Raw genomic sequence first — 22,508 nt, forward strand, 5'->3', positions numbered from 1 at the left:
GTTGACTGCCTTGTTCGGGGGAACAGTGGGTTGACTGCCTTGTTCGGGGGAACAGTGGGTTGACTGCCTTGTTCGGGGGAACAGTGGGTTGACTGCCTTGTTCGGGGGAACAGTGGGTTGACTGCCTTGTTCGGGGGAACAGTGGGTTGACTGCCTTGTTCGGGGGAACAGTGGTTTGACTGCCTTGTTCGGTGGAACAGTGGGTTGACTGCCTTGTTCGGTGGAACAGTGGGTTGACTGCCTTGTTCAGAGGAACAAATCAAATAACATTTTTATTTGTCACATACACATGGTTAGCAGATGTTAGTGCGAGTGTAGCGAAATGCTTGTGCTTCTAGTTCCGACAATGCAGTAATAACGAACAAGTAATCTAGCTAACAATTCCAAAACTACTGTCTTATACACAGTGTAAGGGGATAAAGAATATGTACATAAGGATATATGAATGAGTGATGGTACAGAGCGGCATAGGCACGATACAGTAGATGGTATTGAGTGCAGTATATACATATGAGATGAGTATGTAAACAAAGTGGCATAGTTAAAGTGGCTAGTGATACATGTATTACAATAGGATGCAGTAGATGATATAGAGTACAGTATATACATATACATATGAGATGAATAATGTAGGGTATGTAAACATTATATTAGGTAGCATTGTTTAAAGTGGCTAGTGATATATTTTACATAATTTCCCATCAATTCCCATTATTTAAGTGGCTGGAGTTGAGTCAGTGTGTTGGCAGCAGCCACTCAATGTTAGTGGTGGCTGTTTAACAGTCTGATGGCCTTGAGATAGAAGCTGTTTTTCGGTCCCAGCTTTGATGCACCTGTACTGACCTCACCTTCTGGATTATAGCGGGGTGAACAGGCAGTGGCTCGGGTGGTTGTTGTCCTTGATGATCTTTATGGCCTTCCTGTGACATCGGGTGGTGTAGGTGTCCTGGAGGGCAGGTAGTTTGCCCCCGGTGATGCGTTGTGCAGACCTCACTACCCTCTGGAGAGCCTTACGGTTGTGGGCGGAGCAGTTGCCGTACCAGGCGGTGATACAGCCCGACAGGATGCTCTCGATTGTGCATCTGTAGAAGTTTGTGAATGCTTTTGGTGACAAGCCGAATTTCTTCAGCCTCCTGAGGTTGAAGAGACGCTGCTGCGCCTTCTTCACGATGCTGTCTGTGTGGGTGGACCAATTCAGTTTGTCTGTGATGTGTATGCCGAGGAACTTAAAACGTACTACCCTCTCCACTACTATTCCATCGATGTGGATAGGGGGGTGTTCCCTCTGCTGTTTCCTGAAGTCCACAATCATCTCCTTAGTTTTGTTGACGTTGAGTGTGAGGTTATTTTCCTGACACCACACTCCGAGGGCCCTCACCTCCTCCCTGTAGGCCGCCTCGTCGTTGTTGGTAATCAAGCCTACCACTGTTGTGTCGTCCGCAAACTTGATGATTGAGTTGGAGGCGTGCGTGGCCACGCAGTCGTGGGTGAACAGGGAGTACAGGAGAGGGCTCAGAACGCACCCTTGTGGGGCCCCAGTGTTGAGGATCAGCGGGGTGGAGATGTTGTTGCCTACCCTCACCACCTGGGGGCGGCCCGTCAGGAAGTCCAGTACCCAGTTTCACAGGGAGGGGTTTAGACCCAGGGTCTCGAGCTTGATGACGAGCTTGGAGGGCACTATGGTGTTAAATGCCGAGCTGTAGTCGATGAACAGCATTCTCACATAGGTATTCCTCTTGTCCTGATGGGTTAGGGCAGTGTGCAGTGTGGTTGAGATTGCATCGTCTGTGGACCTATTTGGGCGGTAAGCAAATTGGAGTGGGTCTAGGGTGTCAGGTAGGGTGGAGGTGATATGGTCCTTGACTAGTCTCTCAAAGCACTTCATGATGACGGAAGTGAGTGCTACGGGGCGGTAGTCGTTTAGCTCAGTTACCTTAGCTTTCATGGGAACAGGAACAATGGTGGCCCTCTTGAAGCATGTGGGAACAACCGACTGGGATAGGGATTGATTGAATATGTCCGTAAACACACCAGCCAGCTGGTCTGCGCATGCTCTGAGGGCCTGGCTGGGGATCCCGTTTGGGCCTGCAGCCTTGCGAGGGTTGACACGTTTAAATGTTTTCCTCACGTCGGCTGCAGTGAAGGAGAGTCCGCAGGTTTTAGTTGCGGGCAGTGTCAGTGGCACTGTATTATCCTCAAAGCGGGCAAAAAAGTTATTTAGTCTGCCTGGGAGCAAGACATCCTGGTCCGTGACTGTGCTGGTTTTCTTTTTGTAATCCGTGATTGACTGTAGACCCTGCCACATACCTCTTGTGTCTGAGCCGTTGAATTGAGATTCTACTTTGTCTCTGTACTGACGCTTAGCTTGTTTGATTGCCTTGCGGAGGGAGTAGTTACACTGTTTGTATTCGGTCATGTTTCCAGTCACTTTGCCCTGATTAAAAGCAGTGGTTCGGGCTTTCAGTTTCACGCGAATGCTGCCATCAATCCACGGTTTCTGGTTTGGGAATGTTTTAATCGTTGCTATGGGAACGACATCTTCAACGCACGTTCTAATGAACTCGCACACCGAATCAGCGTATTAGTCAATGTTGTTGTTTGATGCAATACGAAACATATCTCAGTCCACGTGATGGAAGCAGTCTTGGAGTGTGGAATCAGATTGGTCGGACCAGCGTTGAACAGACCTCAGCGCGGGAGCTTCTTGTTTTAGTTTCTGTCTGTAGGCAGGGATCAACAAAATGGAGTCGTGGTCAGCTTTTCCGAAAGGAGGGCGGGGCAGGGCCTTATATGCGTCGCGGAAGTTGGAATAGCAATGATCCAAGGTTTTGCCAGCCCTGGTTGTGCAATCGATATACTGATACAATTTTGGGAGTCTTGTTTTCAGATTAGCCTTGTTAAAATCCCCAGCTACAATGAACAGTGGGTTAACACAAATCAAATCAAATCAAATGTATTTATATAACCCTTCGTACATCAGCTGATATCTCAAAGTGCTGTACAGAAACCCAGCCTAAAACCCCAAACAGCAAGCAATGCAGGTGTAGAAGCACGGTGGCTAGGAAAAACTCCCTAGAAAGGCCAATACCTAGGAAGAAACCTAGAGAGGAACCAGGCTATGTGGGGTGGCCAGTCCTCTTCTGGCTGTGCCGGGTGGAGATTATAACAGAACATGGCCAAGATGTTCAAATGTTCATAAATGACCAGCATGGTCGAATAATAATAAGGCAGAACAGTTGAAACTGGAGCAGCAGCACAGTCAGGTGGAAGTTGAAACTGGAGCAGCAGCATGGCCAGGTGGACTGGGGACAGCAAGGAGTCATCATGTCAGGTAGTCCTGGGGCATGGTCCCAGGGCTCAGGTCAGTTGAAACTGGAACAGCAGCATGGCCAGGTGGACTGGGGACAGCAAGGAGTCATCATGTCAGGTAGTCCTGGGGCATGGTCCTAGGGCTCAGGTCCTCCGAGAGAGAGAGAGAAAGAAAGAGAGAAGGAGAGAATTAGAGAACGCACACTTAGATTCACACAGGACACCGAATAGGACAGGAGAAGTACTCCAGATATAACAAACTGACCCCAGCCCCCCGACACAAACTACTGCAGCATAAATACTGGAGGCTGAGACACTCTTCAGGGGAACAGTGGGTTACCTGCCTAGTTCAGGGGAACAGTGGGTTAACTGCCTTGTTCAGGGGAACAGTGGGTTAACTGCCTTGCTCAGGGGAACAGTGGGTTAACTGCCTTGTTCAGGGGAACAGTGGGTTAACTGCCTTGCTCAGGGGAACAGTGGGTTAACTGCCTTGTTCAGGGGAACAGTGGGTTAACTGCCTTTTTCAGGGGAACAGTGGGTTAACTGCCTAGTTCGGGGGAACAGTGGGTTAACCTAGTATGGGAGTGCCCTGACCTAGTATGGGAGTGCCCTGACCTAGTATGGGACCTTACCGGGAAATGCTTACTTACAAGCCCTTAACCAACAATGCCGTTCAAGTAATTGAGTTAATAAAATAGTTACTAAATAAACTATAATCTAAAAAAATGAATCAATCAAAAAAGTAACACAATGCGGCTATATACAGGGAGTTACGGTACAGAGTCAATGTGGAGGCTATATACAGGGTATTACGGTACAGAGTCAATGTGGAGGCTATATACAGGGAGTTACGGTACAGAGTCAATGTGGAGGCTATATACAGGGTATTACGGTACAGAGTCAATGTGGAGGCTATATACAGGGAGTTATGGTACAGAGTCAATGTGGAGGCTATATACAGGGAGTTACGGTACAGAGTCAATGTGGAGGCTATATACAGGGAGTTACGGTACAGAGTCAATGTGGAGGCTATATACAGGGAGTTACGGTACAGAGTCAATGTGGAGGCTATATACAGGGTATTACGGTACAGAGTCAATGTGGAGGCTATATACAGGGTATTACGGTACAGAGTCAATGTGGAGGCTATATACAGGGTATTACGGTACAGAGTCAATGTGGAGGCTATATACAGGGGGTTATGGTACCAAGTCAATGTGGAGGCTATATACAGGGTATTACGGTACAGAGTCAATGTGGAGGCTATATACAGGGAGTTACGGTACAGAGTCAATGTGGAGGCTATATACAGGGTATTACGGTACAGAGTCAATGTGGAGGCTATATACAGGGTGTTACGGTACAGAGTCAATGTGGAGGCTATATACAGGGTATTACGGTACAGAGTCAATGTGGAGGCTATATACAGGGAGTTATGGTACCAAGTCAATGTGGAGGCTATATACAGGGTATTACGGTACAGAGTCAATGTGGAGGCTATATACAGGGAGTTACGGTACAGAGTCAATGTGGAGGCTATATACAGGGTATTACGGTACAGAGTCAATGTGGAGGCTATATACAGGGAGTTACGGTACAGAGTCAATGTGGAGGCTATATACAGGGGGTTATGGTACCAAGTCAATGTGGAGGCTATATACAGGGTATTACGGTACAGAGTCAATGTGGAGGCTATATACAGGGAGTTACGGTACAGAGTCAATGTGGAGGCTATATACAGGGTATTACGGTACAGAGTCAATGTGGAGGCTATATACAGGGTGTTACGGTACAGAGTCAATGTGGAGGCTATATACAGGGTATTACGGTACAGAGTCAATGTGGAGGCTATATACAGGGTGTTACGGTACAGAGTCAATGTGGAGGCTATATACAGGGTATTACGGTACAGAGTCAATGTGGAGGCTATATACAGGGTGTTACGGTACAGAGTCAATGTGGAGGCTATATACAGGGTGTTACGGTACAGAGTCAATGTGGAGGCTATATACAGGGTATTACGGTACAGAGTCAATGTGGAGGCTATATACAGGGTGTTATGGTACAGAGTCAATGTGGAGGCTATATACAGGGAGTTACGGTACAGAGTCAATGTGGAGGCTATATACAGGGAGTTATGGTACAGAGTCAATGTGGAGGCTATATACAGGGTGTTATGGTACAGAGTCAATGTGGAGGCTATATACAGGGAGTTACGGTACAGAGTCAATGTGGAGGCTATATACAGGGAGTTACGGTACAGAGTCAATGTGGAGGCTATATACAGGGAGTTATGGTACAGAGTCAATGTGGAGGCTATATACAGGGTATTACGGTACAGAGTCAATGTGGAGGCTATATACAGGGTGTTACGGTACAGAGTCAATGTGGAGGCTATATACAGGGTGTTATGGTACAGAGTCAATGTGGAGGCTATATACAGGGAGTTATGGTACAGAGTCAATGTGGAGGCTATATACAGGGAGTTACGGTACAGAGTCAATGTGGAGGCTATATACAGGGAGTTACGGTACAGAGTCAATGTGGAGGCTATATACAGGGAGTTATGGTACAGAGTCAATGTGGAGGCTATATACAGGGAGTTATGGTACAGAGTCAATGTGGAGGCTATATACAGGGAGTTATGGTACAGAGTCAATGTGGAGGCTATATACAGGGAGTTACGGTACAGAGTCAATGTGGAGGCTATATACAGGGAGTTACGGTACAGAGTCAATGTGGAGGCTATATACAGGGTGTTACGGTACAGAGTCAATGTGGAGGCTATATACAGGGTGTTACGGTACAGAGTCAATGTGGAGGCTATATACAGGGTGTTACGGTACAGAGTCAATGTGGAGGCTATATACAGGGAGTTATGGTACAGAGTCAATGTGGAGGCTATATACAGGGAGTTATGGTACAGAGTCAATGTGGAGGCTATATACAGGGAGTTACGGTACAGAGTCAATGTGGAGGCTATATACAGGGAGTTACGGTACAGAGTCAATGTGGAGGCTATATACAGGGTGTTACGGTACAGAGTCAATGTGGAGGCTATATACAGGGTGTTACGGTACAGAGTCAATGTGGAGGCTATATACAGGGTGTTACGGTACAGAGTCAATGTGGAGGCTATATACAGGGTGTTACGGTACAGAGTCAATGTGGAGGCTATATACAGGTGTTACGGTACAGAGTCAATGTGGAGGCTATATACAGGGAGTTACGGTACAGAGTCAATGTGGAGGCTATATACAGGGTGTTACGGTACAGAGTCAATGTGGAGGCTATATACAGGGAGTTACGGTACAGAGTCAATGTGGAGGCTATATACAGGGTGTTACGGTACAGAGTCAATGTGGAGGCTATATACAGGGTGTTACGGTACAGAGTCAATGTGGAGGCTATATACAGGGTGTTACGGTACAGAGTCAATGTGGAGGCTATATACAGGGTATTACGGTACAGAGTCAATGTGGAGGCTATATACAGGGTGTTACGGTACAGAGTCAATGTGGAGGCTATATACAGGGTATTACGGTACAGAGTCAATGTGGAGGCTATATACAGGGAGTTATGGTACAGAGTCAATGTGGAGGCTATATACAGGGTGTTACGGTACCGAGTCAATGTGGAGGCTATATACAGGGTATTACGGTACAGAGTCAATGTGGAGGCTATATACAGGGAGTTATGGTACAGAGTCAATGTGGAGGCTATATACAGGGTGTTACGGTACCGAGTCAATGTGGAGGCTATATACAGGGGGTACCGGTACAGAGTCCATGTGGAGGCTATATACAGGGGGTTCTGAGTCAATGTGGAGGCAATATACAGGGGGTACCGAGTCAATGTGGAGGCTATATACAGGTGGTACCAGTACAGAGTCAATGTGGAGGCTATATACAGAGGGTACCGGTACAGAGTCAATGTGGAGGCTATATACAGGAGGTGCCGGTACAGAGTCAATGTGGAGGCTATATACAGGGAGTTATGGTACAGAGTCAATGTGGAGGCTATATACAGGGTGTTACGGTACAGAGTCAATGTGGAGGCTATATACAGGGGGTACCAGTACAGAGTCAATGTGGAGGCTATATACAGGGTATTACGGTACAGAGTCAATGTGGAGGCTATATACAGGGTGTTACGGTACCGAGTCAATGTGGAGGCTATATACAGGGGGTACCGGTACAGAGTCCATGTGGAGGCTATATACAGGGGGTTCTGAGTCAATGTGGAGGCAATATACAGGGGGTACCGAGTCAATGTGGAGGCTATATACAGGGGGTACTGAGTCAATGTGGAGGCTATATACAGGGGGTACCGGTACAGAGTCAATGTGGAGACTATATACAGGGGGTACCGGTACAGAGTCAATGTGGAGGCTATATACAGGGGGTACCAGTACAGAGTCAATATGGAGGCTATATACAGGGGGTACCAGTACAGAGTCAATATGGAGGCTATATACAGGGGGTACCAGTACAGAGTCAATGTGGAGGCTATATACAGGGGGTACCGGTACAGAGTCAATGTGGAGGCTATATACAGGGGGTACCGAGTCAATGTGGAGGCTATATACAGGGGGTACGGTACAGAGTCATTGTGGAGGCTATATACAGGGGGTACCAGTACAGAGTCAATGTGGAGGCTATATACAGGGGGTACCGGTACAGAGTCAATGTGGAGGCTATATACAGGGGGTACCGGTACAGAGTCAATGTGGAGGCTATATACAGGGGGTACAGAGTCAATGTGGAGGCTATATACAGGTTAGTGCTTGATATGAAGAAAAATGGTCTTATTCTGTAAGGCACACCACTAGATAATGTTGATATAACATTAGTATTGTGTTGAACAGATACAGAGTTATGATGCTCAATGCAATATATATGGTTTTTTATATTCAAGAGAGCGGGGTGTTATTCTGTACATGACAGCATTTGATCGTGCTCAGATAAAAATACGTTTTCTGGGTCAGGTTGTGCTGTTCATGATGTTAATTTCTGTCTGGCTCTCCTAGCGTACCCATTCTCTGGGTCGTGTAATACACTATTGGCATGTGCTCACACACAAATATAATGCTCTCTGAGTAACACTCACTGTGTGGGCAGCAGCACAGAGAGAGAGAGACCCTCCGCCCACACAGTACCCATGTAGTATCTTCATTATCACCCATGTAGTAACTTCATTATCACCCATGTAGTATCTTCATTATCACCCATGTAGTATCTTCATTATCACCCATGTAGTGTCTTCATTATCACCCATGTAGTGTCTTCATTATCACCCGTGTAGTATCTCCATTATCACCCATGTAGTAACTTCATTATCACCCATGTAGTGTCTTCATTATCACCCATGTAGTGTCTTCATTATCACCCATGTAGTGTCTTCATTATCACCCATGTAGTATCTCCATTATCACCCATGTAGTAACTTCATTATCACCCATGTAGTGTCTTCATTATCACCCATGTAGTATCTCCATTATCACCCATGTAGTAACTTCATTATCACCCATGTAGTATCTTCATTATCTTCATAGTATCTCCTACAGCAGGAAGAAAATCATCCTGCAGGAACAGGAAATGTGAATTATTATGTGGATTATAATTATTATTATATGATTATAATCACTGGACGTATTTGTAGTGGATGAAACATGTGTATACATTTTCCGTGAGGGAAATTCAAGTCTGAAATTTTTAAAGTGTAAATTACTAACTTTAGAAGCCTCAAATACATTACAAGTTTAACAGGAAAGTTCTCCTGCAACAGGATGATACAATTAAGATCCTCCATCTGTAGTTATTTGTATCACTGCAATCATAGAGAGACCATAGAAATATGTTCTACCGCTCCTCACTCTCATCCTCTCATCCTCTCATCCTCTCATCTGAGGAGGACAGGAGGGAAGAATACATACAGGCAGCTCTCTCTCTCTCCCTTAGTCTCTCTCTCTCTCTCTCTTTCTGTCGGTCACTAGGTCTCTCTCTCCCTTTCTGTCTCTCACTAGGTCTCTCTCCCTTTCTGTCTCTCACTAGGTCTCTCTCTCTCTCTCTTTCTGTCTCTCACTAGGTCTCTCTCTCCCTTTCTGTCTCTCACTAGGTCTCTCTCTCTCTCTCCCTTTCTGTCTCTCACTAGGTCTCTCTCTCTCTCTCCCTTCTGTCTCTCACTAGGTCTCTCTCTCTCTCTCCCTGTCTGTCTCTCACTAGGTCTCTCTCTCTCTCTCCCTTTCTGTCTCTCACTAGGTCTCTCTCTCTCCCTTTCTGTCTCTCACTAGGTCTCTCTCTCTCTCTCTCCCTTTCTGTCTCTCACTAGGTCTCTCTCTCTCTCTCCCTTTCTGTCTCTCACTAGGTCTCTCTCTCTCTCCCTGTCTGTCTCTCACTAGGTCTCTCTCTCTCTCCCTTTCTGTCTCTCACTAGGTCTCTCTCTCTCCCTGTCTGTCTCTCACTAGGTCTCTCTCTCTCTCCCTGTCTGTCTCTCACTAGGTCTCTCTCTCTCTCTCCCTTTCTGTCTCTCACTAGGTCTCTCTCTCTCCCTGTCTGTCTCTCACTAGGTCTCTCTCTCTCTCCCTGTCTGTCTCTCACTAGGTCTCTCTCTCTCTCCCTTTCTGTCTCTCACTAGGTCTCTCTCTCTCTCCCTTTCTGTCTCTCACTAGGTCTTCTCTCTCTCTCCCTGTCTGTCTCTCACTGAGGTCTCTCTCTCTCCGTCCTGTCTCTCACTAGGTCTCTCCCTTTCTGTCTCTCACTAGGTCTCTCTCTCTCTCTCCCTTTCTGTCTCTCACTAGGTTCTCTCTCTCTCTCTCTCTCCCTTTCTGTCTCTCACTAGGTCTCTCTCTCTCTCTCTCCCTTTCTGTCTCTCACTAGGTCTCTCTCTCTCTCCCTGTCTGTCTCTCACTAGGTCTCTCTCTCTCTCCCTTTCTGTCTCTACTAGGTCTCTTCTCTCTCTCCCTTTCTGTCTCTCACTAGGTCTTTCTGTCTCTCACTAGGTCTCTCTCTCTCTCCTGTCTGTCTCTCACTAGGTCTCTCTCTCTCTCCCTGTCTGTCTCTCACTAGGTCTCTCTCTCTCTCCCTTTCTGTCTCTACTAGGTCTCTCTCTCTCTCTCCTTCTGTCTCTCACTAGGTCTTCTCTCCTCTCCGTCCCCTGTCCTGTCTCTCACTAGGTCTCTCTCTCTCTCCCTGTCTGTCTCTCACTAGGTCTCTCTCTCTCTCCCTGTCTGTCTCTCACTAGGTCTCTCTCTCTCTCCCTGTCTGTCTCTCACTAGGTCTCTCTCTCTCTCCCTGTCTGTCTCTCACTAGGTCTCTCTCTCTCTCCCTTTCTGTCTCTCACTAGGTCTCTCTCTCTCTCTCCCTTTCTGTCTCTCACTAGGTCTCTCTCTCTCTCCCTTTCTGTCTCTCACTAGGTCTCTCTCTCTCTCCCTGTCTCTCTCACTAGGTCTCTCTCTCTCTCTCCCTGTCTGTCTCTCACTAGGTCTCTCCTCTCTCCCTTTCTGTCACTCACTAGGTCTCTCTCTCTCTCGCTGTCTGTCTCTCACTAGGTCTCTCTCTCTCTCTCTCCCTTTCTGTCTCTCACTAGGTCTCTCTCTCTCTCCCTTTCTGTCTCTCACTAGGTCTCTCTTTCCCTGTCTCTCTCACTAGGTCTCACTCTCTCTCCCTTTCTGTCTCTCACTAGGTCTCTCTCTCTCCCTGTCTGTCTCTCTAGGTCTCTCTCTCTCTCCCTGTCTGTCTCTCACTAGGTCTCTCTCTCTCTCCCTGTCTGTCTCTCACTAGGTCTCTCTCTCTCTCCCTGTCTGTCTCTCACTAGGTCTCTCTCTCTCTCCCTGTCTGTCTCTCACTAGGTCTCTCTCTCTCTCCCTGTCTGTCTCTCACTAGGTCTCTCTCTCTCTCCCTGTCTGTCTCTCACTAGGTCTCTCTCTCCCTTTCTGTCTCTCACTAGGTCTCTCTCTCTCTCCCTGTCTGTCTCTCACTAGGTCTCTCTCTCTCTCCCTGTCTGTCTCTCACTAGGTCTCTCTCTCTCTCCCTTTCTGTCTCTCACTAGGTCTCTCTCTCTCTCCCTTTCTGTCTCTCACTAGGTCTCTCTCTCTCTCCCTTTCTGTCTCTCACTAGGTCTCTCTCTCTCTCCCCTGTCTCTCTCACTAGGTCTCTCTCTCTCTCCCTGTCTGTCTCTCACTAGGTCTCTCTCTCTCTCGCTGTCTGTCTCTCACTAGGTCTCTCTCTCTCTCCCTGTCTGTCTCTCACTAGGTCTCTCTCTCTCTCCCTGTCTGTCTCTCACTAGGTCTCTCTCTCTCTCCCTGTCTGTCTCTCTCTAGGTCTCTCTCTCTCTCCCTGTCTGTCTCTCACTAGGTCTCTCTCTCTCTCTCCCTGTCTGTCTCTCACTAGGTCTCTCTCTCTCTCCCTGTCTGTCTCTCACTAGGTCTCTCTCTCTCTCCCTGTCTGTCTCTCACTAGGTCTCTCTCTCTCTCCCTGTCTGTCTCTCACTAGGTCTCTCTCTCTCTCCCTGTCTGTCTCTCACTAGGTCTCTCTCTCTCTCCCTGTCTGTCTCTCACTAGGTCTCTCTCTCTCTCCCTGTCTGTCTCTCACTTGGTCTCTTAAAATATAAGCACTAAGTATGTAATGTTTATTTCTCTTTAAAAGGAGAATGGAGATGAAATGAGAGGGGGAATGGTTTGCTGGGTGTTTTACCTGTAGTTCTAAAATAGGGCCCTGAGTTGTTTCTGATCAAGTTAGGTGATCAGTAAAACTCTAGGTCCTGAGACAGTTAATTGCATCAATTGTTCTTTATTTTGTTTTAATTTAACCTTTAACCAACAAGTCAGTTAAGAACCTTTATTTAACCTTTATTTAACCTTTAACCAGGCAAGTCAGTTAAGAACCTTTATTTAACCTTTATTTAACCTTTAACCAGGCAAGTCAGTTAAGGACCTTTATTAACCTTTATTTAACCTTTAACCAGGCAAGTCAGTTAAGAACCTTTATTTAACCTTTATTTAACCTTTATTTAACCTTTAACCAGGCAAGTCAGTTAAGAACCTTTATTTAACCTTTATTTAACCTTTATTTAACCTTTAACCAGGCAAGTCAGTTAAGAACCTTTATTTAACCTTTATTTAACCTTTAACCAGGCAAGTCAGTTAAGAACCTTTATTTAACCTTTATTTAACCTTTAACCAGGCAAGTCAGTTAAGAACCTTTATTTAACCTTTATTTAACCTTTATTTAACCTTTAACCAGGCAAGTCAGTTAAGAACCTTTATTTAACCTTTATTTAACCTTATTTAACCTTTAACCAGGCAAGTCAGTTAAGAACCTTTATTTAACCTTTATTTAACCTTTAACCAGGCAAAGTCAGTTAAGAACCTTTATTTAACCTTTAACCAGGCAAGTCAGTTAAGAACCTTTATTTAACCTTTATTTAACCCTTTAACCAACAAGTCAGTTAAGAACCTTTATTTAACCTTTATTTAACCTTTAACCAACAAGTCAGTTAAGAACCTTTATTTAACCTTTATTTAACCTTTAACCAGGCAAGTCAGTTAAGAACCTTTATTTAACCTTTATTTAACCTTTAACCAACAAGTCAGTTAAGAACCTTTATTTAACCTTTAACCAACAAGTCAGTTAAGAACCTTCATTTAACCTTTATTTAACCTTTAACCAGGCAAGTCAGTTTAAGAACCTTTATTTAACCTTTATTTAACCTTTAACCAGGCAAGTCAGTTAAGAACCTTTATTTAACCTGTATTTAACCTTTATTTAACCTTTATTTAACCTTTAACCAGGCAAGTCAGTTAAGAACACATTCTTATTTACAATGACGGCCTCGGAACAGTGGGTTAACTGTCTTGTTCAGGGTCAGAACAACAGATTTTTACCTTGTCAGCTTGGGGATTCGAACCAGCAACCTTTCGGTTACTGGTCCAGCGCTCTAACCACTATGGATGAATGGTGATTAGGTGTTATGTCTGTGTTTGTTTTGTACCAAGGTTAGGAGGTTAGGAAATGCATCTCAGTTTCCCTCATTTTGTGGGCCGTGTGCACATAGCCTGTCTTCTCTTGAGAGCCAGGTCTGCCTACGGCGGCCTTTCTCAATAGCAAGGCTATGCTCACTGAGTCTGTACAGAGTCAAAGCTTTCCTTAAGTTTGGGTCAGTCACAGTGGTCAGGTATTCTGCCACTGTGTACTCTCTGTTTAGGGTCAGTCACAGTGGTCAGGTATTCTGCCACGGTGTACTCTCTGTTTAGGGTCAGTCCCAGTGGTCAGGTATTCTGCCACTGTGTACTCTCTGTTTAGGGTCAGTCACAGTGGTCAGGTATTCTGCCACGGTGTACTCTCTGTTTAGGGTCAGTCACAGTGGTCAGGTATTCTGCCACGGTGTACTCTCTGTTTAGGGTCAGTCACAGTGGTCAGGTATTCTGCCACTGTGTACTCTCTGTTTAGGGTCAGTCCCAGTGGTCAGGTATTCTGCCACTGTGTACTCTCTGTTTAGGGTCAGTCACAGTGGTCAGGTATTCTGCCACGGTGTACTCTCTGTTTAGGGTCAGTCCCAGTGGTCAGGTATTCTGCCACTGTGTACTCTCTGTTTAAGGTCAGTCCCAGTGGTCAGGTATTCTGCCACTGTGTACTCTCTGTTTAGGGTCAGTCCCAGTGGTCAGGTATTCTGCCACTGTGTACTCTCTGTTTAGGGTCAGTCCCAGTGGTCAGGTATTTCTGCCACTGTGTACTCTCTGTTTAGGGTCCAGTCACAGTGGTCAGGTATTCTGCCACTGTGTACTCTCTGTTTAGGGTCAGTCCCAGTGGTCAGGTATTCTGCCACTGTGTACTCTCTGTTTAGGGTCAGTCCCAGTGGTCAGGTATTCTACCACTGTGTACTCTCTGTTTAGGGTCAGTCCCAGTGGTCAGGTATTCTGCCACTGTGTACTCTCTGTTTAGGGTCAGTCCCAGTGGTCAGGTATTCTGCCACTGTGTACTCTCTGTTTAGGGTCAGTCCCAGTGGTCAGGTATTCTGCCACTGTGTACTCTCTGTTTAGGGTCAGTCCCAGTGGTCAGGTATTCTGCCACTGTGTACTCTCTGTTTAGGGTCAGTCCCAGTGGTCAGGTATTCTGCCACTGTGTACTCTCTGTTTAGGGTCAGTCACAGTGGTCAGGTATTCTGCCACGGTGTACTCTCTGTTTAGGGTCAGTCCCAGTGGTCAGGTATTCTGCCACTGTGTACTCTCTGTTTAGGGTCAGTCCCAGTGGTCAGGTATTCTGCCACTGTGTACTCTCTGTTTAGGGTCAGTCACAGTGGTCAGGTATTCTGCCACTGTGTACTCTCTGTTTAGGGTCAGTCCCAGTGGTCAGGTATTCTGCCACTGTGTACTCTCTGTTTAGGGTCAGTCCCAGTGGTCAGGTATTCTGCCACTGTGTGCTCTCTGTTTAGGGTCAGTCCCAGTGGTCAGGTATTCTGCCACTGTGTACTCTCTGTTTAGGGTCAGTCCCAGTGGTCAGGTATTCTGCCACGGTGTACTCTCTGTTTAGGGTCAGTCCCAGTGGTCAGGTATTCTGCCACTGTGTACTCTCTGTTTAGGGTCAGTCCCAGTGGTCAGGTATTCTGCCACTGTGTACTCTCTGTTTAGGGTCAGTCCCAGTGGTCAGGTATTCTGCCACGGTGTACTCTCTGTTTAGGGTCAGTCCCAGTGGTCAGGTATTCTGCCACGGTGTACTCTCTGTTTAGGGTCAGTCCCAGTGGTCAGGTATTCTGCCACTGTGTACTCTCTGTTTAGGGTCAGTCCCAGTGGTCAGGTATTCTGCCACTGTGTACTCTCTGTGCCAAATAACATTCTAGTTTGTACTGTCCTTTTGTAAATGAATTAATTCGTAATTATCTTTTTGTTTTCTCATGATTTGGTTGGGTCTAATTGTGTTGTTGTCCTGGCGCTCTGTGGGGTGTGTTTGTGAACATGTTAATCAGAAGCTTCTAAAGCCATGACATCATTTTCTGGAATTTTATATGCTGTTTAATGGTACAGTCAACTTAGTGTATGTAAACTTCTGACCCACTGGAATTGTGATACAGTGAATTATAAGTGAAATAATCTGTCTGTAAACAATTGTTGGACAAATTTCTTGTGTCATGCACAAAGTAGATGTCCTAACCGACTTGCCAAAACTATACTGTCTCTCTCTCTCTCTCTCTCTCTGTCTCTCTCTTTCTCTTTTTCTCTTTCTCTCTCTCTTTCTTTCTCTCTTTCTTTCTCTCTCTCTCTCTTTCTCTCTCTCTCTCTCTCTCTCTCTTTCTTTCTCTCTCTCTCTCTTTCTCTCTCTCTCTTTCTTTCTCTCTCGTTCTCTCTCTCTCTCTCTTTCTCTCGTCTCTCTCTCTTCTCTCTCTCTCTCTCTCTGTGTGTAGCGTGGCGGTCACTCGTTCTCGTGACGTCCCGTCCTTCGGCCCTCCCATCCCAGAGGGCGTGTCCTTCCCAAAGTCCTCCACATTCCGGGACTTCCTTTGGCCAAAGTCATCAACGCAGAGAACGCCGCCCACAAATCTCACAAGTTCCGCGCCATGGCGACACGGACACGTCAGGAGTACCTCAGAGATCTGGCAGAGCGCAACACCACATCGACCCCCATCGACCCGTCCGGGAAATTCCCCTTCATCTCATTGGCTCACAAGAAGAAGGAGAAGAGTCGTCCGTACGCGGGGGCGGAGCTTCGGAGCCTCGGCGCCGTCACGTGGGCGGTCCACGCCGAGGATCATGGAGCGGGAGGAGAGCTCGAAGCGCTATTGGCTATCTCCAACGACTTCCTCATCCTATTGGATCAGGAGGCCAAGGCCGTGGTGTTTAACTGTGCTACTAAGGACGTGATTGGCTGGACGCTGGGGAGTCCCGCCTCCATGAGGATCTTCTATGAGAGAGGGGAGAGTGTGTCTCTGAGGTCTGTCAGTAACAACACAGAGGACTTCAGAGAGGTGGTGTTGAAACGACTGGAGGTGAGGAGAAGAGACACAACACACAGACAGACACACAGTACATTCTGTTCCAGTGTCATGTCTTATTGTTTCAGTCAGAAGTTGTTGTGTCTAGTCTGTCTACTGATGATGTCATCTTATAGACAGACGTTGTTGTGTCTAGTCTGCCTACTGATGATGTCATCTTATAGACAGACGTTGTTGTTGTCTAGGTCTGCTACTGATGATGTCATCTTAGATGACTTTACTTATCCAGTGGAAGGTCATAAGAATCTCAGGCAGTGTATGTTCCCTGTTCCCTGAGTAGTGTTCCCTGTTCCCTGAGTAGTGTTCCCTGTTCCCTGAGTAGTGTTCCCTGAGTAGTGTTCCCCTGAGTAGTGTTCCCTGTTCCCTGAGTAGTGTTCCCTGTTCCCTGAGTAGTGTTCCCTGTTCCCTGAGTAGTGTACCCTGTTCCCTGAGTAGTGTACCCTGTTCCCTGAGTAGTGTACCCTGTTTCCTGAGTAGTGTACCTGTTCCCTGAGTAGTGTACCCTGTTCCCTGAGTAGTGTACCCTGTTCCCTGAGTAGTGTACCCTGTTCCCTGAGTAGTGTACCCTGCTCCCTGAGTAGTGTACCCTGCTCCCTGAGTAGTGTACCCTGCTCCCTGAGTAGTGTACCCTGCTCCCTGAGTAGTGTACCCTGCTCCCTGAGTAGTGTACCTGCTCCCTGAGTAGTGTACCCGTCCCTGAGTAGTGTACCCTGTTCCCTGAGTAGTGTACCCTGTTCCCTGAGTAGTGTACCCTGCTCCCTGAGTAGTGTACCCTGCTCCCTGAGTAGTGTACCCTGCTCCCTGAGTAGTGTACCCTGCTCCCTGAGTAGTGTACCCTGTTCCCTGAATAGTGTTCCCTGTTCCCTGAGTAGTGTTCCCTGTTCCCTGAGTAGTGTTCCCTGAGTAGTGTACCCTGTTCCCTGAGTAGTGTTCCCTGTTCCCTGAGTAGTGTTCCCTGAGTAGTGTTCCCTGTTCCCTGAGTAGTGTTCCCTGTTCCCTGAGTAGTGTTCCTGTTCCCTGAGTAGTGTTCCCTGTTCCCTGAGTAGTGTTTCCCTGTTCCCTGAGTAGTGTTCCCTGTTCCCTGAGTAGTGTTCCCTGTTCCCTGAGTAGTGTACCCTGTTCCCTGAGTAGTGTACCCTGTTCCCTGAGTAGTGTACCCTGTTCCCTGAGTAGTGTACCCTGTTCCCTGAGTAGTGTTCCCTGTTCCCTGAGTAGTGTTCCCAGTTCCCTGAGTTGTGTACCCTGCTCCCTGAGTTGTGTACCTGCTCCCTGAGTTGTGTACCCTGCTCCCTGAGTAGTGTTCCCTGCTCCCTGAGTAGTGTTCCCTGTTCCCTGAGTAGTGTACCCTGTTCCCTGAGTAGTGTTCCATGAGTAGTGTACCCTGTTCCCTGAGTAGTGTACCTGTTCCCTGAGTAGTGTACCCTGTTCCCTGAGTAGTGTTCCCTGTTCCCTGAGTAGTGTTCCCTGCTCCTGAGTAGTGTACCCTGTTCCCTGAGTAGTGTTCCCTGTTTCCCTGAGTAGTGTTCCTGTTCCCTGAGTAGTTGTACCCTGTTCCCTGAGTAGTGTACCCTGTTCCCTGAGTAGTGTACCCTGTTCCCTGAGTAGTGTACCCTGTTCCCTGGGTTTGTGTACCCTGTTCCTGAGTTGTGTACCCTGTTCCCTGAGTAGTGTTCCCTGAGTAGTGTACACCTGCTCTGAGTAGTGTACCCTGCTCCCTGAGTAGTGTACCCTGCTCCCTGAGTAGTGTACCCTGCTCCCTGAGTAGTGTACCCTGTTCCCTGAGTAGTGTACCCTGCTCCCTGAGTAGTGTACCCTGTTCCCTGAATAGTGTTCCCTGTTCCCTGAGTAGTGTTCCCTGTTCCCTGAGTAGTGTTCCCTGAGTAGTGTACCCTGCTCCCTGAGTAGTGTACCCTGCTACCTGAGTAGTGTACCCTGCTCCCTGAGTAGTGTACCCTGCTCCCTGAGTAGTGTTCCCTGTTCCCCGAGTAGTGTTCCCAGTTCCCCGAGTAGTGTTCCCAGTTCCCCGAGTAGTGTTCCCAGTTCCCTGAGTAGTGTTCCCAGTTCCCTGAGTTGTGTACCCTGCTCCCTGAGTTGTGTACCCTGCTCCCTGAGTTGTGTACCCTGCTCCCTGAGTTGTGTACCCTGCTCCCTGAGTTGTGTACCCTGCTCCCTGAGTTGTGTACCCTGCTCCCTGAGTTGTGTACCCTGCTCCCTGAGTTGTGTACCCTGCTCCCTGAGTTGTGTACCCTGCTCCCTGAGTAGTGTTCCCTGAGTAGTGTACCCTGTTCCCTGAGTGGTGTACCCTGTTCCCTGAGTAGTGTACCCTATTCCCTGAGTAGTGTTCCCTGAGTAGTGTACCCTGTTCCCTGAGTAGTGTTCCCTGTTCCCTGAGTAGTGTTCCCTGTTCCCTGAGTAGTGTTCCCTGTTCCCTGAGTAGTGTTCCCTGCTCCCTGAGTAGTGTTCCCTGCTCCCTGAGTAGTGTACCCTGCTCCCTGAGTAGTGTACCCTGCTCCCTGAGTAGTGTACCCTGCTCCCTGAGTAGTGTACCCTGCTCCCTGAGTAGTGTACCCTGCTCCCTGAGTAGTGTTCCCTGTTCCCTGAGTCGTGTTCCCTGTTCCCTGAGTCGTGTTCCCTGTTCCCTGAGTCGTGTTCCCTGTTCCCTGAGTAGTGTACCCTGTTCACTGAGTAGTGTACCCTGTTCACTGAGTAGTGTACCCTGTTCCCTGAGTAGTGTACCCTGTTCCCTGAGTAGTGTTCCCTGAGTAGTGTACCTTGTTCCCTGAGTAGTGTACCCTGTTCCCTGAGTAGTGTACCCTGTTCCCTGAGTAGTGTACCCTGTTCCCTGAGTAGTGTACCCTGTTCCCTGAGTAGTGTACCCTGTTCCCTGAGTAGTGTACCCTGTTCCCTGAGTAGTGTACCCTGTTCCCTGAGTAGTGTAACCTGCTCCCTGAGTAGTGTACCCTGCTCCCTGAGTAGTGTACCCTGTTCCCTGAATAGTGTTCCCTGTTCCCTGAGTAGTGTTCCCTGTTCCCTGAGTAGTGTTCCCTGAGTAGTGTTCCCTGTTCCCTGAGTAGTGTTCCCTGAGTAGTGTTCCCTGTTCCCTGAGTAGTATTCCCTGTTCCCTGAGTAGTGTTCCCTGTTCCCTGAGTAATGTTCCCTGTTCCCTGAGTAGTGTTCCCTGTTCCCTGAGTAGTGTTCCCTGTTCCCTGAGTAGTATTCCCTGTTCCCTGAGTAGTGTTCCCTGTTCCCTGAGTAGTGTACCCTGTTCCCTGAGTAGTGTACCCTGTTCCCTGAGTAGTGTACCCTGTTCCCTGAGTAGTGTACCCTGTTCCCTGAGTAGTGTTCCCTGAGTAGTGTTCCCTGTTCCCTGAGTAGTGTTCCCTGTTCCCTGAGTAGTGTTCCCTGTTCCCTGAGTAGTGGTTCCCTGTTCCCTGAGTAGTGTTCCCTGTTCCCTGAGTAGTGTTCCCTGTTCCTGAGTAGTGTACCCTGTTCCCCTGAGTAGTGTTTCCCTGTTCCCTGAGTAGTGTACCCTGTTCCCTGAGTAGTTTACCCTGTTCCCTGAGTAGTGTACCCTGTTCCCTGAGTAGTGTTCCCTGTTCCTGAGTAGTGTTCCCTGTTCCCTGAGTAGTGTACCCTGTTCCCTGAGTAGTGTACCCTGTTCCCTGAGTAGTGTTCCAGTATCCTGAGTAACTGTTTCCCTGAGTAGTGTTCCCTGTTCCCTGAGTAGTGTTCCCTGTTCCCTGAGTAGTGTTCCCTGTTCCCTGAGTAGTGTTCCCTGTTCCCTGAGTAGTGTTCCCTGTTCCCTGAGTAGTGTACCCCTGTTCCCTGAGTAGTGTACCCTGTTCCCTGAGTAGTGTAACCCTGAGTAGTGTACCCTGTTCCCTGAGTAGTGTACCCTGTTCCCTGAGTAGTGTACCCTGTTCCCTGAGTAGTGTAACCTTGTTCACTGAGTAGTGTTACCCTGTTCCCTGAGTAGTGTTCCCTGAGTAGTGTTCCCTGTTCCCTGAGTAGTGTTCCCTGTTCCCTGAGTAGTGTTCCCTGTTCCCTGAGTAGTGTACCCTGTTCCCTGAGTAGTGTTCCCTGTTCCCTGAGTAGTGTACCCTGTTCCCTGAGTAGTGGTACCCTGTTCCCTGAGTAGTGTACCCTGTTCCCTGAGTAGTGTTCCCTGAGTAGTGTACCCTGTTCCCTGAGTAGTGTACCCTGTTCCCTGAGTAGTGTTCCCTGAGTAGTGTACCCTGTTTCCCTGAGTAGTGTACGCTGTTCCCTGAGTAGTGTACCCTGTTCCCTGAGTAGTGTACGCTGTTCCATGAGTAGTGTTCCCTGAATAGTGTACCCTGTTCCCTGAGTAGTGTTCCCTGAGTAGTGTACCCTGTTCCCTGAGTAGTGTACGCTGTTCCCTGAGTAGTGTTCCCTGAGTAGTGTTCCCTGTTCCCTGAGTAGTGTTCCCTGTTCCCCTGAGTAGTGTTCCCTGTTCCCTGAGTAGTGTACCCTGTTTCCCTGAGTAGTGTACCCCTGTTCCCTGAGTATCTCTCCCTGAATGGTGTACCCTGTTCCCTGAGATAGTGTTCCCTGTTCCTGAGTAGTGTACCCTGTTCCCTGTTCCCTGAGTAGTGCTCCCTGAATAGTGTTCCCTGTTCCCTGAGTAGTGTTCCCTGTTCCCTGAGTAGTGTTCCCTGTTCCCTGAGTAGTGTACCCTGTTCCCTGAATAGTGTTCCCTGTTCCCTGAGTAGTGCTCCCTGAATAGTGTACCCTGTTCCCTGAGTAGTGTTCCCTGTTCCCCTGAGTAGTGCTCCCTGTTCCCTGAGTAGTGCTCCCTGTTCCCTGAGTAGTGCTCCCTGTTCCCTGAGTAGTGCTCCCTGTTCCCTGAGTAGTGCTCCCTGTTCCCTGAGTAGTGCTCCCTGTTCCCTGAGTAGTGCTCCCTGTTCCCTGAGTAGTGTACCCTGTTCCCTGAGTAGTGTACCCTGTTCCCTGAGTAGTGTACCCTGTTCCCTGAGTAGTGTACCCTGTTCCCTGAGTAGTGTTCCATGTTCCCTGAGTAGTATACCCTGTTCCCTGAGTAGTGTTCCCTGTTCACCTGAGTAGTGTTCCCTGAGTAGTGTACCCTGTTCCCTGAGTAGTGTACCCTGTTCCCTGAGTAGTGTACCCTGTTCCCTGAGTAGTGTACCTTGTTCCCTGAGTAGTGTACCTTGTTCCCTGAATAGTGTACCCTGTTCCCTGAGTAGTGTACCCTGCTCCTGAGTTGTGACCTATATAGGGGAATAGGGTGCCACTTGGGACAGGAAGCCTAACTCATCATTTGCTTGGGTGATGGTTCGTATCTGTTACCATAGCAACTAGCAAGGTAAAAACCATTTCATTATGTAATGCACCATCAGCTGGTTCTCGAAAGATTTCCTCAACACACACACACACCACACACACACACACACACACACACACACACACACACACACACACACACCACACAAAACACCGCAAAGAGTGTGTGGTCTGTTGTGTGTTAGTAGATCCATTCAAGAAGAGGGAAATGCAGTTTCAGACATGATTTTCAAATGAGTGTATCGAGGGATGCGTTGCTCTTCAGTCCGCTGCTGACAACACTTTGTGGTGAGGGAGCGGGAGGAAGGAGACAGAGGAATAATATATTGGTACTTCATAAACCCACACTCATCTTCCTGCAAGAGGTCTAACACACACACGTGCAGAGAGTATTAAGAACCCAAAACTCCCTGTCTACCCCTCAAACAATCTCTGTCTGCCTCAAGACCATCTCTGTCTGCCTCAAGACAATCTCTGTCTGCCTCCAAGACAATCTCTGTCTGCCTCAAGACAATCTCTGTCTGCCTCAAGACAATCTCTGTTCTGCCTCAAGAACAATCTCTGTCTGCCTCAAGACAATCTCTGTCTGCCTCAGACCGGTCTCTGTCTACCTCAGACCGGGCTCTGTCTACCTCAGACCGGGCTCTGTCTACCTCAGACCGGGCTCTGTCTACCTCAGACCGGGCTCTGTCTACCTCAGACCGGGCTCTGTCTACCTCAGACCGGGCTCTGTCTACCTCAGACCGGTCCCTATCTACAGTGCTTTCTAGTGCACAATTGAACATGCTGATCACTTACTACTCATTCTGTCTATCCTCCTGACTGACGGCTGTTATTTGTTATGTTGCACTGCAAACAAACTAATCACCTCCGCTCTTGCTCTCTCTCTCTCTCAC

General features: G+C 47.9%; 1 protein-coding gene across 1 annotated transcript in view; it reads left to right on the forward strand.

Moving 5' to 3' along the window:
- Nucleotides 1-22,508, forward strand: part of LOC109880261 (signal-induced proliferation-associated 1-like protein 1) — a 76,648-nt gene that overhangs the window by 15,264 nt on the left and 38,876 nt on the right. The window contains 2 exon segments of the mRNA XM_074933775.1: nucleotides 15,706-15,797; nucleotides 15,800-16,287. Of these exon segments, the coding sequence (XP_074789876.1) occupies nucleotides 15,706-15,797; nucleotides 15,800-16,287 (580 nt within the window).

This window comes from Oncorhynchus kisutch, linkage group LG21 (genome assembly GCF_002021735.2).
Source record: "Oncorhynchus kisutch isolate 150728-3 linkage group LG21, Okis_V2, whole genome shotgun sequence".
Lineage (NCBI taxonomy): Eukaryota > Metazoa > Chordata > Actinopteri > Salmoniformes > Salmonidae > Oncorhynchus > Oncorhynchus kisutch.